We start from the raw sequence: 18,732 nt of genomic DNA, 5'->3' as shown, positions 1-18,732 counted from the left end.
TGGGCTGACAACCGTCAAGCAACCAACTTCGAGTGCACACTAACTCCGTGTGACTTAAATTGTGGTTTTCTGTTAACGAACAGTGACGTGTATTATGCAAATCAAGATTTTCAGGTATAACTCCCTGTAAAGTTGATTTGAATAATTTCGAGGGAAAAATTGTTCCGGAGCCGGGTATCGAACCCGGGACCTTTGGATTCAAATCAACTTTACAGGGAGTTATACCTGAAAATCTTGATTTGCATAGATATTAAAAAATTTCCATGCCACATAAGTCAATACAGTGATGTTCATGTTTACTTTGACAATCCTTGCATACACACTCTTCTTATCTGCATCGCTTAATTATACAGTTCATGTTCAATATCGGGAAACCTTCTTGCTTTACCCCTAAGAAAAGGATAGTATTAACATCATCTCCTGTAAGATTTCAAAGATTTCAAGTAATATACGTTAATTAAGCAAAAGAAATAGCCACCATCTTGACTCATATATCATTATAGTGGACCGACTATAATGCAGGGCAATGTGCCACACACCTGGCTCCTTCTCCTCTCATGTATAGACCTCGCCCCTGTTTTTATGGCAAAATTTGGCGAAAAATATGGGGCTTATACAAGAGTAAATATCGTATGCTGGTAATAGAGCTATGTAATGTGATATTCATAACTAAATATCCAAGCATTTCTGGACCCATAACAATGTAAAAATCCATTTTGAATCTTGCGTACACTACTTTTAACATTTGAATATAATTAATTGATTACTAGTGGACTTACTCGTGTTAATTATGTAAGATTTGTCCGGCTTACAGCTGTTTCAGTGCTTCACGCACCATCCTCAGAGCCTACTAGATCACAGCGTCATCTCGACTCCACTCTTCAACACATTTCAACAATAAAACACACCCACTTAACAGGCAGAGAAGTTCGAGATGACGCCGTGATCTAGTAGGCTCTGAGGATGGTGCGTGAAGCACTGAAACAGCTGTAAGCCGGACAAATCTTACATAATTAACACGAGTAAGTACACTAGTAATCAATTAAATGTAAAAATATCTCATACTTTCTGTACACAGAATACTTTATTTTTTATTTTAGTAGGTTATTTTACGACGCTTTATCAACATCTAAGGTTATTTAGCGTCTGAATGAGATGAAGTGATAATGCCGGTGAAATGAATCTGGGGTCCAACACCGAAAGTTACCCAGCATTTGCTCATATTGGGTTGAGGGAAAACCCCGGAAAAAACCTCAACCAGGTAACTTGTCCCGACCAGGAATCGAACCTGGGCCACCTGGTTTCGCGGCCAGACTCGCTAACCGTTACTCCACAGGTGTGGACTTACATAGAATATATTTCTGAAGTTTTTGCCCAACACTTCTGGAATACTCTACATACACACAATGTTCAGTAATAAGTCACTATTTTAATATCCATCTGAAGGTACAGATGATGAATGTCGGTATATGCAGTAATGAGTTTCCAAATATACCCAAAGCCATTGTAACTATGCACCTGACAGTTTTGCGTAATATTCTTCGTAGCGAGAGATACGATGTTGCCACAATGAACACTACACAATGGCCGACAAGTCCTTTGCACCAAGTCTGATGCCAGACTTTCATTGCTATGCCTTTATGCAAAGGATTCTTACGCTCTAAGTTTTCATTTTCCGAATGATGTCTTTTTTTGCAACATTTCACAGGAATGTTACAAATTATTTACAACTAGAGACTAGATTTCCATGCAAATGCATGTTGTTATTTAAGCTTGTTACACTTCTCAAACTTTGCAAATATTCGTTTTATGACATCAATTTCAAGAAGAAAAATTTGGATATTTTGAAAGAATTAAATATTGATCCAATTTTACAGAAAATTCAAAATTATAGACAGAAATGGAAATTTCATGTACTCAGAATGCCTAGAACAAGGATACAATGCCAAGCATTAAATTACTGCCCTTTAGGAACAAGATCTTTGGGAAGTCCACTGAAACAATGGAGTGAGACCGTAACAGGGCACCAGGCTTAATGTGTGATAAATAAGAAGAAGAGGCTTATCAATAAGATTTCAAACAACCATACTTTTTCCGTGCATGTTTGTAGGTTTTGGCCTTTTCTGGGAGCAATATTCGTATTTTGAAGATTTTAGATTTAATAGCACATACTTAGGCTTTTATTTTGCATATTATGCCTTTTTCTTTAGCTTTACTGCATATATTCTCAACTTGCATAATAGTGCCTTTGATGAATGTTGCTTCGTAGAATTTGGTATTTCCACGTTATTTGTCTATTGATAAAAGAATTAAAGAAAGCTACCAGTAATATGGTTTCGTGGCACCCTACCTGACAACTAGTATTTGGACTTACCACAAACTCCCCTATGTTACACTGAATTTCTAACCCCCAACTCCCACTCGTTACAAGCCAGAGGTCAAAATATTGAAAGAAAGGCAGAAGCAGCATGCTTGCAAACTGCAATTTAGTAATTTTTGTGTTGAAATGTGAAGTATTGCTGTAACTCCTGTTAGAACTCCAAGAAGAGATCTTGTGTCAAAACGAATTGAGGAAAAGAAATTTCTAAAGACAAACAGTGATGTAGTTTGTGATTGTTGTAATAAAGACGTAAGTATTTGTGTATTTTGAGGTGTGTGATAGCATCGTGGTTAAGGTGTAACACTGCAAAGTCGAGAAGTCACGTGTTCGATTTCAGATGGGGTCATGGTCATGCGGAAATGCAAAAGACTTACAATTCGACCTCACTTTGTCCCAAATTTCTTTGCTTAACTAAGCACCTGTCATGTGTTGTGATGTAAGAAGATCATTTTCTGTGTTCAAGAACACACTTCAAATACTTTAAACACATGAGCTTAAGTGAAGAACATTTTGAGAAATTAGTTGTAGTACGTTGTTTCAAAATAAAATAAAATTATAACATAAATGACACTCGAGAGGAAATTAAACACAGAATAAATATGGGAAATGTCTGTTATTATTCGGTTGAGAAGTTTTTATCATTCATTCTGCTCTCAAAAAAGCTGATAGAATTTATAAAACAGTTACATTACCTGTTCTGTTTGGTTGTGAAATTTAGACTCTCGCACTCAGAGAGGAACAGAGGTTAAGGGTGTTTGAGAATAAGGTGCTTTGGAAAATATTTGGTGCTCAGAGTGATGAAGTTACAGGAGAATGAAGTTACACAATGCAGAACTGTATTCTTCACCTAAAATATTTAGGAACATTAAATCCAGACTTTTGAGATGGGCAAGGTATGTAGCATGTATGGGCGAATCCAGAAATGCATATAGTGTGTTAGTTCAGAGGCTGGAAGGAAAAAGACCATTGTGGAGGTCGATACATATATGGAAGGATAATATCTATATATATAATTTGAACTGGTAATGGAAATTACTGGAAAACGGCTGAACGGATTTTAATAAATGGCCCCTCATTTTGAAGCTTGGAACCCAAAGTTTTTCGGAAAAGTAGTAGTTTTCAGTGAAATGTCAATTTTCCTACATAATTTTCCTATTTTCCAAAATCCATCTGTTGTCAGTTTTGAGAACTAATTTTATCGAATCACGGCCGACTTGATTGAATTTCAGAACAAAACACACACTACAATAAACAATAGGTTATTACACAAAGGCCATGACCTGCAGGATTGCCGACATATTTAGAGCTCAATTCAATTTGTTATTAAAAACTGATTCTGCACTGTATAATAATTTTCTTAGTACAGCTGTGTATTGGATATTGAAATCTACGAAACTTGAGGTGGTTTGATGACATTATTATCATTAAAAATTAAATATTATTATAGTTAATATCATGATGCATCTATTTTTCATTAATTGTACATAATACCGGTATTGATGCTATATTGATGACATGAAAGTGAAACGTTTTGAGGTTATGTAAGTAAATGAAGAGAATATCTTAATTTAGATCTTCATTTCTATAATTTACTGAGTGGCTGCTATATATAACTACAAAACTTAAGTAAGATAATAATATTGTTATTAAAAATCAAATATTTTTACACTTATTAGCCCAGTGGGGTTGGGTCTTTTTCATATACTAAATGGCGGTGTAGTGTAGATATTGATATGTGTCATTGTCTTCAGTACTGGCTCGAGAGAGCGCAAAAATTACAGTTCCTAAGGAAAGATCAAAAGGTATTACTTACTGATAAAATAAGAGGCCTAGAAAATTTTGTAGTCTCCAGATCATTTCAGCAAGATCTCTTAGTAGGATAAAATGATTTTACGCTCTATATTTCAAGTTCTACATGCAGCAGCTATACGAAAATGCTATTGTTCGAAAGCTTAGCAAACCTGACATTTTTTTAACTTTCGCCTACAATCCACAATGACCTGAAATAGCTACTGCTATCATCCTGACATTGATACTTGCGTTTTCGCGTTGAAACTCAAAAACTGAAGTTGGATAGGTTCAAGAGAAAGTATTTGGCCTAAAAAAAAAATCCATTCAGAGGGAGTAGTTTCATTATTATGGAAGCAAATAACTATTAAAAAGACAAGTATTCTTCATTGAAAATAAATCTGAAAAATTTTTATTTGAACATCTAACGAACTTAGTTTGCAGCAGCATTTGCTGCACAACCCACTAGTTAAAATGGATTTGTGAGAGGTGGGATATGATGATAGAGACTGGATTAATCTTGCTCAGGATAGGGACCTATGATGGGCTTATGTGAGGTGGCAATGAACCTCCGGATTCTCTAAAAGTCGTAAGTAAATAAGAACTCAATTTGGATAGTGGATATTTTTACTGTTTTTTCGCTTCATTGTGCATAGTTTGTCATATGATAATGCATGAATGCATGCATATTTTAAGATTTGATAGTGCATGAAAATGCGGGCTCTATTTATAACACTAACACACAAATTATGCACATTATAATAACAGCATACAGCAAACAAACAACACAACAGTGCTCAAGAAAGCAGCGGCAGCAGCAGCAACTGACAGCAGCACTTTCTGATTGGCTCATAAGGCTACTGCAAAGCATTTATTTTTTTTTCATGGAAGTGTTACCAAAGTAAATAACTGTCATGTACTACAACGGCCTGAGTATGAGTTCAAGAACTGCTGTGTGTATGTGTGTGCATGTGTGCGCATATAAAAATTCAATTCCTGACACCAATAATGACAAGAAAACATCATGAATTTCTTGAATGAAGAAAAATTTCCAAAATATATCTTTAATAATCTTGAGAAACAATGTCTATACAATGAGTCCTATAACACAAAGATAGATTCCGGAAATATCTACTTCCATCACCATCTACAATGCGTTGTTGATCAAGTGCTACACACTTCATTACACGAGACATGAATAAAATTGAATTATTTTCATGAAAGTCACAATTCCAAATTGTAAAAATTATTATAAAATTATCGATATCAGCTCACGTTTATTTAAATGTATATTTCAAACAAAGTTCATTAAAAGATACATTCGTGTATCATGTTCCATTATGAGCAAGGAACCGAGTCTATTCATATGGTCAAATGAACACATTTTTTTAGTCCAATGTTATAATACTGTATCTGTAGGACAGTGTAAGTCACGAATAATTTCCTGAATAATATACAGTGAGATCATCACACTCACCCTGGCGTGCCCCTTGTGCGTCCAGTTGACCCCAGTAGGTTTCACTTGGTGAAGTGTGGTTCACACCTGGTGGTGGTTGGGCAGCCTGTCCAGTGTACCGGAAGTAAGGGTTCTTGAGATCCAGTGTATTGGCTGAGCGTGTTCCAGTTCCTTCCACACACAGCTCTATTGTAACGTCATAGCTTTGCCTGAAATTATCCAAATTGTATGTTCCAACAAGTGTTTCACTGCTGAAAACAAAACGAGCGTCTACTTCATTCATATTACGGCTGTCTTATTTTTCTGTGTGAATCTGAAAGCATGCACATAGGCATTTATAATGGTGAAGGATATGAGCATCAATAAATGGTGACATTATCATAAAGATTTTCTTCTGTTCAAGGAAACATAATTCTCAAATACGAACTGTAAAGTTGGAGAGACTGCAAGATACAGAAATGAAATAATTACGTCTCAAACTTCTTGTAACTGGTAAGTTGTAGGTTCTATCTTAGAATATTGGAGACTATCCTTTGTACGATGAAAGAGTAATGGAATGGAGAAAAATTCTCTCCGGCACCGGGATTTGAACCCGGGTTTTCAGCTCTACGTGCTGATGCTTTATCCACTAAGCCACACCAGATACCCACCCCGGCGTCGGACAGAATCGTCTCAGATTAAGTTCCAACTCTTGGGTTCCCTCTAGTGGCCGCCCTCTGCACTACGTCATAGATGTCTATGAATGTAGGACTGAAGTCCACACATGTGCTGAGGTGCACCCGTTATGAGTGACTATTTGGCCAGGATCCGACGGAATAAGTGCCGTCTTTCGCATATCATATATATATTATTTTAATGTACCGAAGTACATATGATATTTCGATGCAGATATTCTGCATCATCATACGATGAAAGAGTAATGGAACAGAGAAAAATTCTCTCCGGCGCCGGGAGTTGGAACTTAATCTGAGACGATTCTGTCCGACGCCGGGGTGGGTATCCGGTGTGGCTTAGTGGATAAAGCATCAGCACGTAGAGCTGAAAACCTGGGTTCAAATCCCGGCGCCGGAGAGAATTTTTCTCCATTCCATTACTCTTTCATCGTATGATGACGCAGAATATCTGCATGGAAATACCATATGTACTTCGGTACATTAAAATAATATATATAGACTATCCTTTGGTTTACCAGAATGGTTTTCTTAATCACTCAGCTTCCTTTCAAATGAACACTGAGTTCCGTATCATGCATTAACTTTCTTGTTATACTCACGTACGTGTGTGTTCATTATAGTAAAGGCTGGTTCACAATAAACTGGAAACGAGAATCGAAACGAAAACGAAAATGGTAAAATTGTTAAAATGTATACATTTAAATGCGAGCATTCACAATTAACGAAAAGCTTGCCGGAGCCCGGGATCGGGAACGGAGAGCTGGCCAAGTTTCAACTTTGGCGCTCACATTTCCGATCACAGCCCACTAGATTCATTCTATTGCCATCTAAAAGCTATTTTGTCGTCGTAAATTTTGTAGAAAGAAGACCGTGACATAACCTATGCATTATTTTGTTCTGTGCTGTGCATCATGGAGCAAGTTTTATTTGATGAGATTCTAATATTGAGTGTTGAGGAAAATCCTCACGTTTACGATAAGCGGCGTGCCTCGTATAAAGATGAGAAAATGAAGGAGAATACGTGGCTTTCAATAGCTGCATCTTTGAACACCGATCGTAAGTGAATCATATTTTATTACTGTATTGGTTGTATTACACACTACATATTCATACTTCAATTCAGTAACTACTGTTGTGTTCATTTTTGTTCTATTACAAATGTTTCTTCTCTAATTATTTTACGTTATGGTAGACTTAAAATAGGTTGTGATAATAAAGATGCATGGGCATATTTATAGTACCGTACATAATGAAATATTTCAGTTGAAATTTCGAAGTTGGTTAACCTGTGTTTATGTTGACTGCCTTGTACTCATGAGAGAATGTCAATGGTCAATTACACACAAATAACATCAGAATGCGTAATATCGACTTTACATATCGTTATTGACATGCATATCGATGCATAGTCGTCTGCGTTCTAGGTTTATTTTGAATCAAAAATTTTCATATTCACGTCCTCTGCTTCTCGTTTTCATTCTGGTTCTGGTTCCCGGTTTATTGTGAACCAGCCTTAAGAGTATATTAAAAAATACAAAAATACACTTGCGCCCACATGCGCAAACAACAATAGCGTGCTACTATATCTCAATCTGTCTTTTCACTTGACATTAAATTCTTTATTAACCTTTAAGCAATCATGCCTAAAAGTCACGCGAGTTGTTGCTGACACCCCAAATACAATGGGTTCTTATGGGCTATTTTTTTTTAGTGAACAATTTAAATATCACTCCTTTTTATTTATACAATTATATGAAATACTCCAACACCTATCATAATTTTATAATTAATGTACAGTAATAGTAATATTTCAATATTGATTCACATGTAATATTCGAACGTCTATTCACTCCTAATCATAATTTACTTTTTATCTTCCTTTCTAGACCATTTTCTTGATTTCTCTATGCACATAGTCACTACTTAACATACATTGTCATTATTTGCTAGACAAGTAGGTACAGTCAATATAGTCACTGTCACTATTTACAATAGGAGTGTGGAGTGTTGCAGTCACCAAACACCACTTAAACCGTTATTATGTCGAGTAAGCAAATTCCGATTTCAAACATGTTTACAGTTATTGTTACCTTACCAATTCTAAGAAAGGTACTGAAAGTTTCAGAAGTACAGGCTTACTCAATATGTAGTTAACAGCTCCGTATATGTGACTGGGGTGTTGACAACACACTGCGCACCTGCTTAAGGGTTAACAAAGAAACATCTATTCAGTAGTAATATATTTTGGAGCAAAAAAGGTAATCAAATGTTACACCTGATTCTTCTGTCAGTATAATAATGTACCATCTTGTAACGGAAAGCATTAACTCAATTAACAGCCACACGTGTGAAGGAAGTATTGTCATAAGTGCAAGTCAATCCAATACATTTGCTTCAACACCACATTACTGCAGCATCTCCATACTGAGATTTTAGCATTTAGAGATTCTACTGTTTATTTTGAAAGGAATCTCTTCCATGCTACAGCCAGTTAAAATTTTCAGTCTTACAAATATATGTCAATTGATAGGCTACACAATCCCTCAACTAACGTCTGATATAGCTGATGTGATCTCGTGCAATGTACCAAATGAAATATTCGCCACAATGTCTGGAAATCTTTAGTGTAAATATGCATCAAGTAGGTGGAATTTCGAATATATATCCAAATACAACATATCTCTGGACTGTCGTCATTTATGAAATTCAGACTTCAAGAATGACTTGTAAGTCAATCCTTTCACTTGGTGATATATGTACATTTTTCAAGTATACGTATACATAATTTTTCTTTACTTTTTTATATAATAAATACAACTTCTGATGGAGAACTGAATATGTAATGAATCTGAATTTATTTATGAAGAATTTATATACTCTAAAAATTAAACCTGTAAATATAAATACTGCACTTGATGAAATAACGTATTGTTGGAAACTTTAGCTTCCGAAAATTAAAAATATTCTTAAAAGAAATAAGAAATTTTTCCAAGAAAAATTTGACTGCACATGACTCGTTGAGGGAACTAGTAAGAAGTTCCATATTTCTGGAGATAGTTTTGGCTATGTTTCGTTTGGACCACCTACCTTTGGTTGGCAATTAGCAGTACTCTGCCAGTCAGTAGCTGACCCGCTTTCACAAATATTGGAGTTTCTAACAGGCATCGTACTTGGTACCAGTGAGTGAGAGGTTCTGTTGGTGCTGTTGACAGCCATATTGTTTGCACTGATCCAACAAATGCAACATCAAACCAAAAGGCCAGACCATGCACTGTGCCAGATTCTAGTAAATGAAACTCCAATGGCACTTCTGTAAAAAAAAGTAACTGGTTGGGAAAGCTATTACATTACAATAAGTAGACAAAAAATATAACTAACTACGATGTTTAACTCGAACTAAAAGGCGTTAATTTTTTTATATCTTTGACAATGAATGGACACGATATAAAAGCAATCACTAGGAAACAGATTTCACTCACAAGGGAACCTTAAAAATCCTGAAATGTTGTGGATTTTAGTCCATTTTCATATAATGGAAGACACTGGAATGAAATAGCGAACACCTAAAAACTGGTTTATTATGTGAACTGCAAGGTCCTCAAAAGAAGGTGTGTAAATAGTGAAAATTGCTCGAGTAGCCCAATGGCTGTACTTGTACAGTTGGCTTTACGAGAGTTTGAAGCGCTCCCTCCCTTCTATCTAGATGATATTGCAGCTAGCTTATCATATCAGATACCCTGCACGCAAAAGCTTGCATACAGGAATTTATTTCAGCCAATATAAGATTCCACACTGTCGCATATTGATGTAGATGATGCATGTTTTATTGTCTTCAATATCGTTAAAAAATGAAATTTTCTTCAACTTGCTATGAAATTTTTTCATGAGGAAAATGTTAAGAAAACAGTTATTTTCTCCCTGCACGACTGTCAAATGAGTGAAAATATTATACATCTTCCAGTACTGCAGTTGAAACTACAGAGTGTTCGCCTATGGGTGGGGCCAGGAAAGCGGCCTGCCTGCGGTGTCGCTTGCAGCAATCGTGTATTCATAAGCTTTCGCTTTCTATACTATACTCTGAAGGGTTTTAATTTTAAAAGTTTAGCAGCAGTAAAGACTGATGTTTTTGAAACACTAACTTCCTGTGAAACACGTCTTAGAGATTTATTAGGTAAGCGTGTAAATGATGCACTGATTTCATCAATTTTTTCTTTTGTCAATACTCTTTGTTTTCGCTTAGGAATTGTAGCATTTATCGACCCTGTTGTCCTTCATTTGTTAACAAGACGTCTAACAGTTTCTCTACCCTGAATTGGAGCACCCAGATATTTCACTTCAAATTGCCTACGCACCTCTCTACACGACTCTGTTTTCACATATGCATCATACATAAAAACTCTCTGTTCAAGCGTGAATTTTGCGTTTTGCACTGTTAACAAATTCTACACACACGTTGAATATTTAAGCAACTGTGTCAAGAAACTGCACTATACGTGTTAAATACTGCAACATCTGGCTCACAACTGATAACTTGTCGACCTTGACGTCCTTGATTGTCGAGCGTGTTTCAACAACTGCGCGCACAAAGCGGCGTATCAGTACATGCCGCTTTCCTGGCCCCACCCGTAGGCGAACGGTCTGTACAATATCACTTGATACTGTTGATGACACAAACAGCGACACAGAAACAGAAGAGGACATGGATGACAGTGACACTGAGACAGGTAAGTTAAATAAACGTATAGGCCTATGTGAAGTATAATAAATCCTGACACCTATTTTTGAATTTAATAATATTGTACTACGTAGCATTATTAACATTGTAGGTGAAGACCATGACAGGCAGGAAGGCATTCCACCATCTAGCTCCCCAGTATACATGTCTACTTCCAGCTATGAACCTAGTCCAGAAAAGAGGAGGGAACACAGGGATATAAATATGGAAGATGAACAGAGAGTGATAACATTCTGGCTGAATGAAAGTGGGAAGAAATGCCCACTATAAATGGAAAGTTTCCCTTTTTCCTAAACTGTTTGTAGTAATAGAAGAACCTAATGGAACTTTTGGGTGCAATGTTACAAAAACAATGTTCAAAGCTGACAACTTAATCATGAAAGCGTCATGATAGAGAAAAATGGGAAAGGACGAATTGAAATCATGGCATCAGGAAGCTTTCTTCCCTTTCATGGGCACGAATTCCCTTTTGATAGTAGATTCGTATTCTACATACAATGATACAAGCACTATGGGATCCCTTCCACTACGGCACACGATAGAATTTTTTAAAATTCCCCCCTGGAACCATGGGAAAGATTCAGCCCCTTGATAGAGAGTTTTTCTGTCAGTGGAATGCTTTACATCTACAGCTGTCGGAGAAATTGTGTGCTGACAAAAAAATCGATTTCCAAGTGTTTCATCAACACAATATTCTGAAAACGCAGGGATGCATTCATTTCCAGTCTTCTTCTCCTACATTTAAGAATTTGAATAGATATGCGTGGTTTGCTACAGGATATTTGTCCCACAGACTACCAAGGTTTAACACACCTGTGCAATATTGTTTGCAGACAGTTGGAGATGCACTTTGTGAAACTCTTGATTGCCAAGAAAATATTCTTATTCGTTGTGCATGGCATAAAAAAATTATTTTAACCATTCAATTGGAAATCCCCATTTTTGTTATTCATATTAAGAATGAAATGAACATAAAATGAAGAAATATTATGATTTGAAGTTTATCTAATAATGCATTTAGAATACATATGACTACATAATAGATTTAACATTCATTATACCTTATTATTATTACATATTGATAATCTATACATTTAACATCACATTATAAGTCGTTGCTCAGATATAAAATCAGCATGCATTTGTGGTGAAAAATTTGTTGTTCACTGTAATTCTCGGACTACTACTAGCAACTAATACTCAAGTGTGATTGGTGAGTAATTAGTATCACTTTCTCAAACCAGGCTATTTTTTGCCATATTTAAACAAAATATTTTTTCATTGTAATAAATATTTTCGTATTTTTGGCACAAAAAATTAATATATTTCAATTTTTTGGACATAAAATTCCCTACTTATCATCACTACCTGCCACCCACCAATATCTTGTTATTCTGTATATGGGGATTATCAGTTACAAAAATTATTTTTGCGATTACTATCCATCAAAACTATGAGCAATTCTAAAGAGTTTGGTAAAAGAAGAAAGTGCTTAAGTGCAAGTACGAGCTTTCAAATTTCACACAATTAAAATTTAAGTTCTTCGTCTTTTAATATGAGAATTATGTCCCATTAAATCACTTATTAGCAGGTTAAATTGGCTAAAGGTGGACGTTTTCTACTTCAAAATCTATTATGTCTGCAGTGCTTGGGAAAAGTGACACAAGTCAGTTTCCACAAACCTTTTTTGATAATTTATTGACAACTTACGGAACATCTTCTTGCTTGGAAAAAAATACATAAGTATTCCTCCCATTACAATAATTCATACAGAAAAAAATCAAATCGACATAAACCAGTGTAAGTTGTCAATAAATTATCAAAAAAGGTTTGTGGAAACTGACTTATGTCACTTTTCCCGAGCACTGCAGATATATAGAGTACATTAAGTTTTCCAAACTAGCATCAATTAGTAAGATATTGCAGAGTACAAAATAACAGTAAGCTCTTTACCAATTCGATGGAGATCTGTTTCATCTGCGTCCTGGAAATCGACAACATGTCTTACGGATTTTGACATGCATACTCTCATGTCAAATGTATCGACAATTGGTTGACGGAAGTATTCCTTCATGGCAGCTTGACGTAAACTACTAAGGTCCACACCATGAAAGCATTGCTGGTACCTGCATTAAACCAAATATTTCAATACACAAATTCAAATAATATGAAACGTAATATTTTCTTCCATATTAAGATGCAATTCTTTCAGTGACTCGAGATTCATCTCTTAAGTTTTTATTTCTAGAATACACAAACACACACACATACACCTCTCTCTTTCTCAAAATTCAACTCATCTTCATCCTAAAATTTGGCAGTATTGTATATGGCAACATGTAAGCTTTCATCACGACTTCAAAGTAAGCAAACATTCACTGAAAATTTTAATGATAATTTTTTCATATTAAGTATGTACTGGTATTATTAATAAATTCGCTATTATCATTATATTATCAAATGATATCTCTTATCAATATGAAAGTGAAACAAGGAACAAACATATATATTGTCGTTGATGTTCTGAAACACCCTATGTGACAGCACAGAAAATAATTTTTAAGGAGGAAGAAAAAATGAATTACAGATCAATAGGCCTACACTGATCCTCGAAGATGTCATTTATGTCCACCATATTCACCAATGTTTTCTACCGAATTACTTCGTATTCTTATGTAGGCACATTGATTTTTAATTAATTTTTTTCTTCCTCCTGAAAAATTATGTTGTGTACTGTCACATAGGAGGTTTCATAACATCAACAATATATGAGCCATTGAGAGGTAAAGTGGTACAACGCGAATTTATGTAATGTTCGGGAATTAATGGTTTTGCATTTGCTTACATTTAAAAATCGTCGTTAATTTTTTTCGTAAATTTTCATCAAAAAATATTTCCAACATATTATATGGTATCGGAATTATACTTTTTCTTCCTTGAAACATTGATAGATTGTGTCTGAAATACAAGGTACCACTTCTTCAATAAACAACTAAATAGAAACTGCGGAAAAGGAATTTTTAAATGTTACATTTGTGCAGATCAAATTTCTGCATATTTAAAGGACAAAACTAAAATTCTTTCAATCATTTATTACACTAATACACTGCTCTCTTAAAATGACCGAGTATATTCGGAATTAAATCCAGGGTTTTCCCAAAACACACTACGAAATGTTTCATATAAAACAATTTTTACCCTGGAAAGGAGGCAAAAACGAGCAAAATTGTATTAAACTTTTTTGTTTGAAATATCTCAAGGAATTATCCCCTGAAATTAGTGACATTACTTACGGTGTGTGTAAATATATATTTATATTAACCTGTGTTGAGGATGTTGTAGGAAATGTCAGGTTTTCTTTAGATAAACTAATACCCATGTCAAATTATCGCAGTATTGTATGTAATAACAAATGGTATTCTGGGATGTATAGAAACGAAATCATAAGCCTTAATCTCAATCATGATGTCGTCGCTGGGCACTGTACTGTATAAAGCACCAACAGAACCTATGTACACAATAACGTAAGCATGCCACCAGCATAACTTGTACTGTATGTTAGGGTTTACTTACAGTGTATGCGAGAAGTTATTTTCAACTATGGAAATAATCAAATCTCACCACAGAAGACAGTTATCAGATATAACAACTTTATGTGCTGTATCAGATTATAGAATGTTTTTAAAAAATCGTCCCAAATATTGAGAATTTAGAGGACAAAAGGATGCAAAATTCTGATCATACGGGAAAAAATGACAAAAAACTGTAAAATTTACTTCATTTTTTATATTGGTACCATCATGATATCACACCTATGTTAAGTTTGACTATCAAAGCAGCCACTGAATTATTGCAATTATTAATATGCTTCCCTAACTACCTCGGTTGTTTCATCGAAATTATATCATGTTCGCATAATTACTCAATCATGTAAATTAATGTTTCAAGGAAAAGAAAAGAATTAATATACTACTAATTTTATTTTTCATCACGTATGTCTTCCACCCCTTGTGGAATTTTAATTTGTAACAGTTCGTTATGATATTATTGTAGTAGTTCGGTATTATTATTATTATTATTATTATTATTATTATTATTATTATTATTATTATTATTATTATACACAGTTTAAAGTTTACATAATATCTCATTATACGTATATTATAGCAGTATCTCTCAAATATACCAACACTTCTTATCTTTTTTGTGTGACTTTTCAACAATTAAGTACTTACCAGAAATTTGCTTTGTTGAACTGTTCCATGTATAAACTGTCATCTGTGAATGGTGCTATGTGAAGATCACCTCTTGTGGGAAACATTCGACCTGATACAGAAACACATACGGCATTATTACTACACTCTGTAAAAACAGATGTTTATACACCTCTCACAAGGAATGTTATTTAAGTGTGTATCATTTTTCAACTGACTCTTAATTAATGAAGCTTTACATTACATCAAATATAAAATAACATTGACATTATTCCTAGCAATGAAAGCAAAACAAATCAATCAAACTTCATTCAAGTTATGTGGGCCAATGTCTCAGAGATAAAACTATTCTCATATGCATATGACGCATAAATGCGCAGAGAAGAAAAAAAGAAAGAAAAAAAAAAAAGAGACACAGATGCAGAACTAAGATTTTTTATTTAAAATCTCTTTTTGTGCATACTTTGGATAAATAAGAAAAATGTAACTCAACAAAATTGTGTAAATGAAACTTACTACTTTGGTGGTATTACAAAATATGCTTTCTTTCACACGTTCATTGTCATCTTTCAGCTTTAGTCAACGACATTCTTCAAATATAAACAGTTTGAATGCAAAAAATACTTAGACATAGACAACATGCATTTATTCTAAATTTTTGGACTTAATGGCAGAATGGAATATCCATAGAAGAGTGCGACATAATCTGTGTTTACAATCCCATTTTATTTCTGTAAGTGTTCACAATACTTCATTAATTATGAAACTGTAACTATTTACAACAGTGAAAATTGAAGCAAAATCCCAACACATCGGGAACAAGACCACATCAGTATGTCTACATGAAAAACAGTTGCTGCTCAATGAAAAAGTATGCATTCAAAAGTTACACATACTAAAATTGAAACAATTTTTATTTTAGTAAGTTTTATATAATGAGAATTGAAATAAAAATAAGATGGAATGGTAAAACAAATTGTTTACTTCTTGCTTTTGTGGGAAGGCCTCACAATTGCAACAATCCCTAATTAAATTTAGGAGTTACGTGTCATGTGCTCGAATTCATAAACTGGCAAACAAGTTCTTTATTAATTTATTAATTTATTAATTCACAGAAATATCCAGCTCTCACCCCCATGAGGACCTTGAATGAAAGACCTCTCACATTTCATGTGCAAAACAGTAATGCTATACACATCATATTCATAATAAACATTAATTAAAACATGACATACCTGATTACTGAAATACTTACCACTTGGTAAAAGCCACTTCTTGGCATGGAGGTAGGTTTCAAGCATTCTTTCATTGTACAACATGTAACCCATTGGTTCTGAAATAATTACGTCAACTGATTCTGGTAACGTTATTTCTTCTATTTTTCCAGCAATAACTATTATTTTTCCTTTTAGGTTATTTGCATTAACCAACGTCTGCAAAAACAAGAGTACATAATAATAATAATAATAATAATAATAATAATAATAATAATAATTATATATATATATATATATATATATATATATATATATATATATATATATATATATATATATATAACTTAGACTATACTGAGTTAACATAATCAATGAAGAACCCACACTAATCTTCCTATTTTCTGTTGCCATTTTACATTAGACGAAGTCAGAGTTTCTTTATCCTTCATTTTCAATTCATTGTCTTATATTATCTATGGAATACTAATATTTTTACGTAAAAATATTCCATTCTGAATCTTGCGTACACTACTTTTAACACTTGAATATAAGTAATTGATTAACTAGCAGACTTACTTGTGTTAATTATGTAAGTCTGTGCGGTTTACAGCTGTTTCGGTGCTTCATCACACCATCCTCGAGCCTACTAGATCTCGGCGTCATCTCGAACTTCTCTGCCTGTTATGTGGATGTGTTTGATTGTTGAAAGGTGTTGAAAAGTGGAGTCAAATAGTGTGTGTGTACTGAAATTGATCTGTGTGTTGAGAATTTGATCGGGGTGTGTTTGTATAAATGCGGACATGGAAATCCTACACATATAACCCAAGAACCAAAAACTCAACACACTAGAACAATACGAAATATACAAACACACTAAAACACACCCCGATCAAATTCTTAACACACAGATCAATTTCAGTACACACACACTATTTGACTCCACTTTTCAACACCTTTCAACAATCAAACGCACCCACATAACAGGCAGAGAAGTTCGAGATGACGCCGAGATCTAGTAGGCTCTGAGGATGGTGTGATGAAGAACCGAAACAGCTGTAAGCCGCACAACTTACATAATTAACACTAGTAAGTCCGGTAGTTAATCAATTACTTAAAAATATTCACTCTCTTTGTAGAAGCAAAAATATAATCAATTAAAATCTGACAAAAATGCATAAATTTCATACTAGACTCAGATTTGAAATATGGCAATGAAGTTTTTGATACACTCATAAGAAATCCTCTGATACAATATAAAGTGTATAGTATGACTTATAAGCTGTGAATGATGGAGACAAATATTAATCTTTTCTTACAAATGCTGAAAATGGAATATCACTTAAGAAAATTAAAAAATTATTCTTATTTCTTCATTTTAAATTTCTGCATCTAGAGGATACAGCTCCACTGATGCAGCAGGAGTCTTTATGTCATTCAGTAGAGTGCACTATTTCCTAAGTCCATGTACTGTTTTATATATTACAAACCAGAAGAGTCGAACACTTCAACAATAAAAAAATACGTTTTACAAGTTCAACTTCACGCAAATTTTATTAACAACATAAATGCGAACTGAAAACCATGGAGGCAATGCATGATAACTATAAGGAAAGCAACCATCATCATGGTGTATTCACCGAACGTGTTATCAATAATAAGTGATTTTAAATATTTTATGAATGAATCTATATCATCTTGATCATCCCTGTGTTTGCCGTAATGGATCAGTGGACAGCATGTGCACTTCCCAACCAAGTGGTCCGTGGTTCGAACCTATTGTGGGCGAAGAGTTATCTCTATTCCATGGAACTGGATATTTACCCCTTGTTTGTACTTGTGACGTCTCCACAGTGGCCTTCATCATGCTGAACATATGTAGGGAGGCCAGCTGTATGAGAGTCTAGTGTTGGTTCAATGCAAGGTCAAAACATCTAAATGATGATGTAGCAGCTCACAAAGAAGGAGTCACCTCTCAAGTAGTCATAGTCATCATGCATTGAAACTCATTCTTCTCTCCAATGTTTAAACATGAATAGATGTTTCGAGAGAAAAAAGAACATCCTTTTAATGCTACCGTCACATATAATATATTGCATTTTGAATTACCTTTTTAAGAAAGTATGTAAATGAGAGTAAGGGAGAACATATATTCTACTATAAGCAGTTACTCAATTCATATACTATAATAGTAGTTAGGTCAATGACAGTGAAAAGTGGAATAACACAATGAAAGGAAATTTCGTGTTAAAATTGAGTTATCAAAATAAA

General features: G+C 34.4%; 1 protein-coding gene across 5 annotated transcripts in view; it reads right to left on the bottom strand.

Annotated features, from left to right (window-relative positions):
* Art4 (arginine methyltransferase 4) overlaps window positions 1-18,732 on the bottom strand; it is a 161,456-nt gene that overhangs the window by 88,957 nt on the left and 53,767 nt on the right. For all 5 annotated transcript variants that reach the window (XM_069837206.1, XM_069837204.1, XM_069837205.1 and 2 more), the window contains exons 5-9: window positions 16,503-16,680; window positions 15,269-15,359; window positions 12,987-13,159; window positions 9,386-9,608; window positions 5,646-5,833 (exon numbers count right to left, since the gene is read on the bottom strand). In XM_069837206.1, coding sequence (XP_069693307.1) covers window positions 5,646-5,833; window positions 9,386-9,608; window positions 12,987-13,159; window positions 15,269-15,359; window positions 16,503-16,680 — 853 coding nt within the window. The remainder of the gene's footprint in view (window positions 1-5,645; window positions 5,834-9,385; window positions 9,609-12,986; window positions 13,160-15,268; window positions 15,360-16,502; window positions 16,681-18,732) is intronic.

This window comes from Periplaneta americana, chromosome 10 (genome assembly GCF_040183065.1).
Source record: "Periplaneta americana isolate PAMFEO1 chromosome 10, P.americana_PAMFEO1_priV1, whole genome shotgun sequence".
Lineage (NCBI taxonomy): Eukaryota > Metazoa > Arthropoda > Insecta > Blattodea > Blattidae > Periplaneta > Periplaneta americana.
This window is presented reverse-complemented; position numbering and strand designations above follow the sequence as displayed.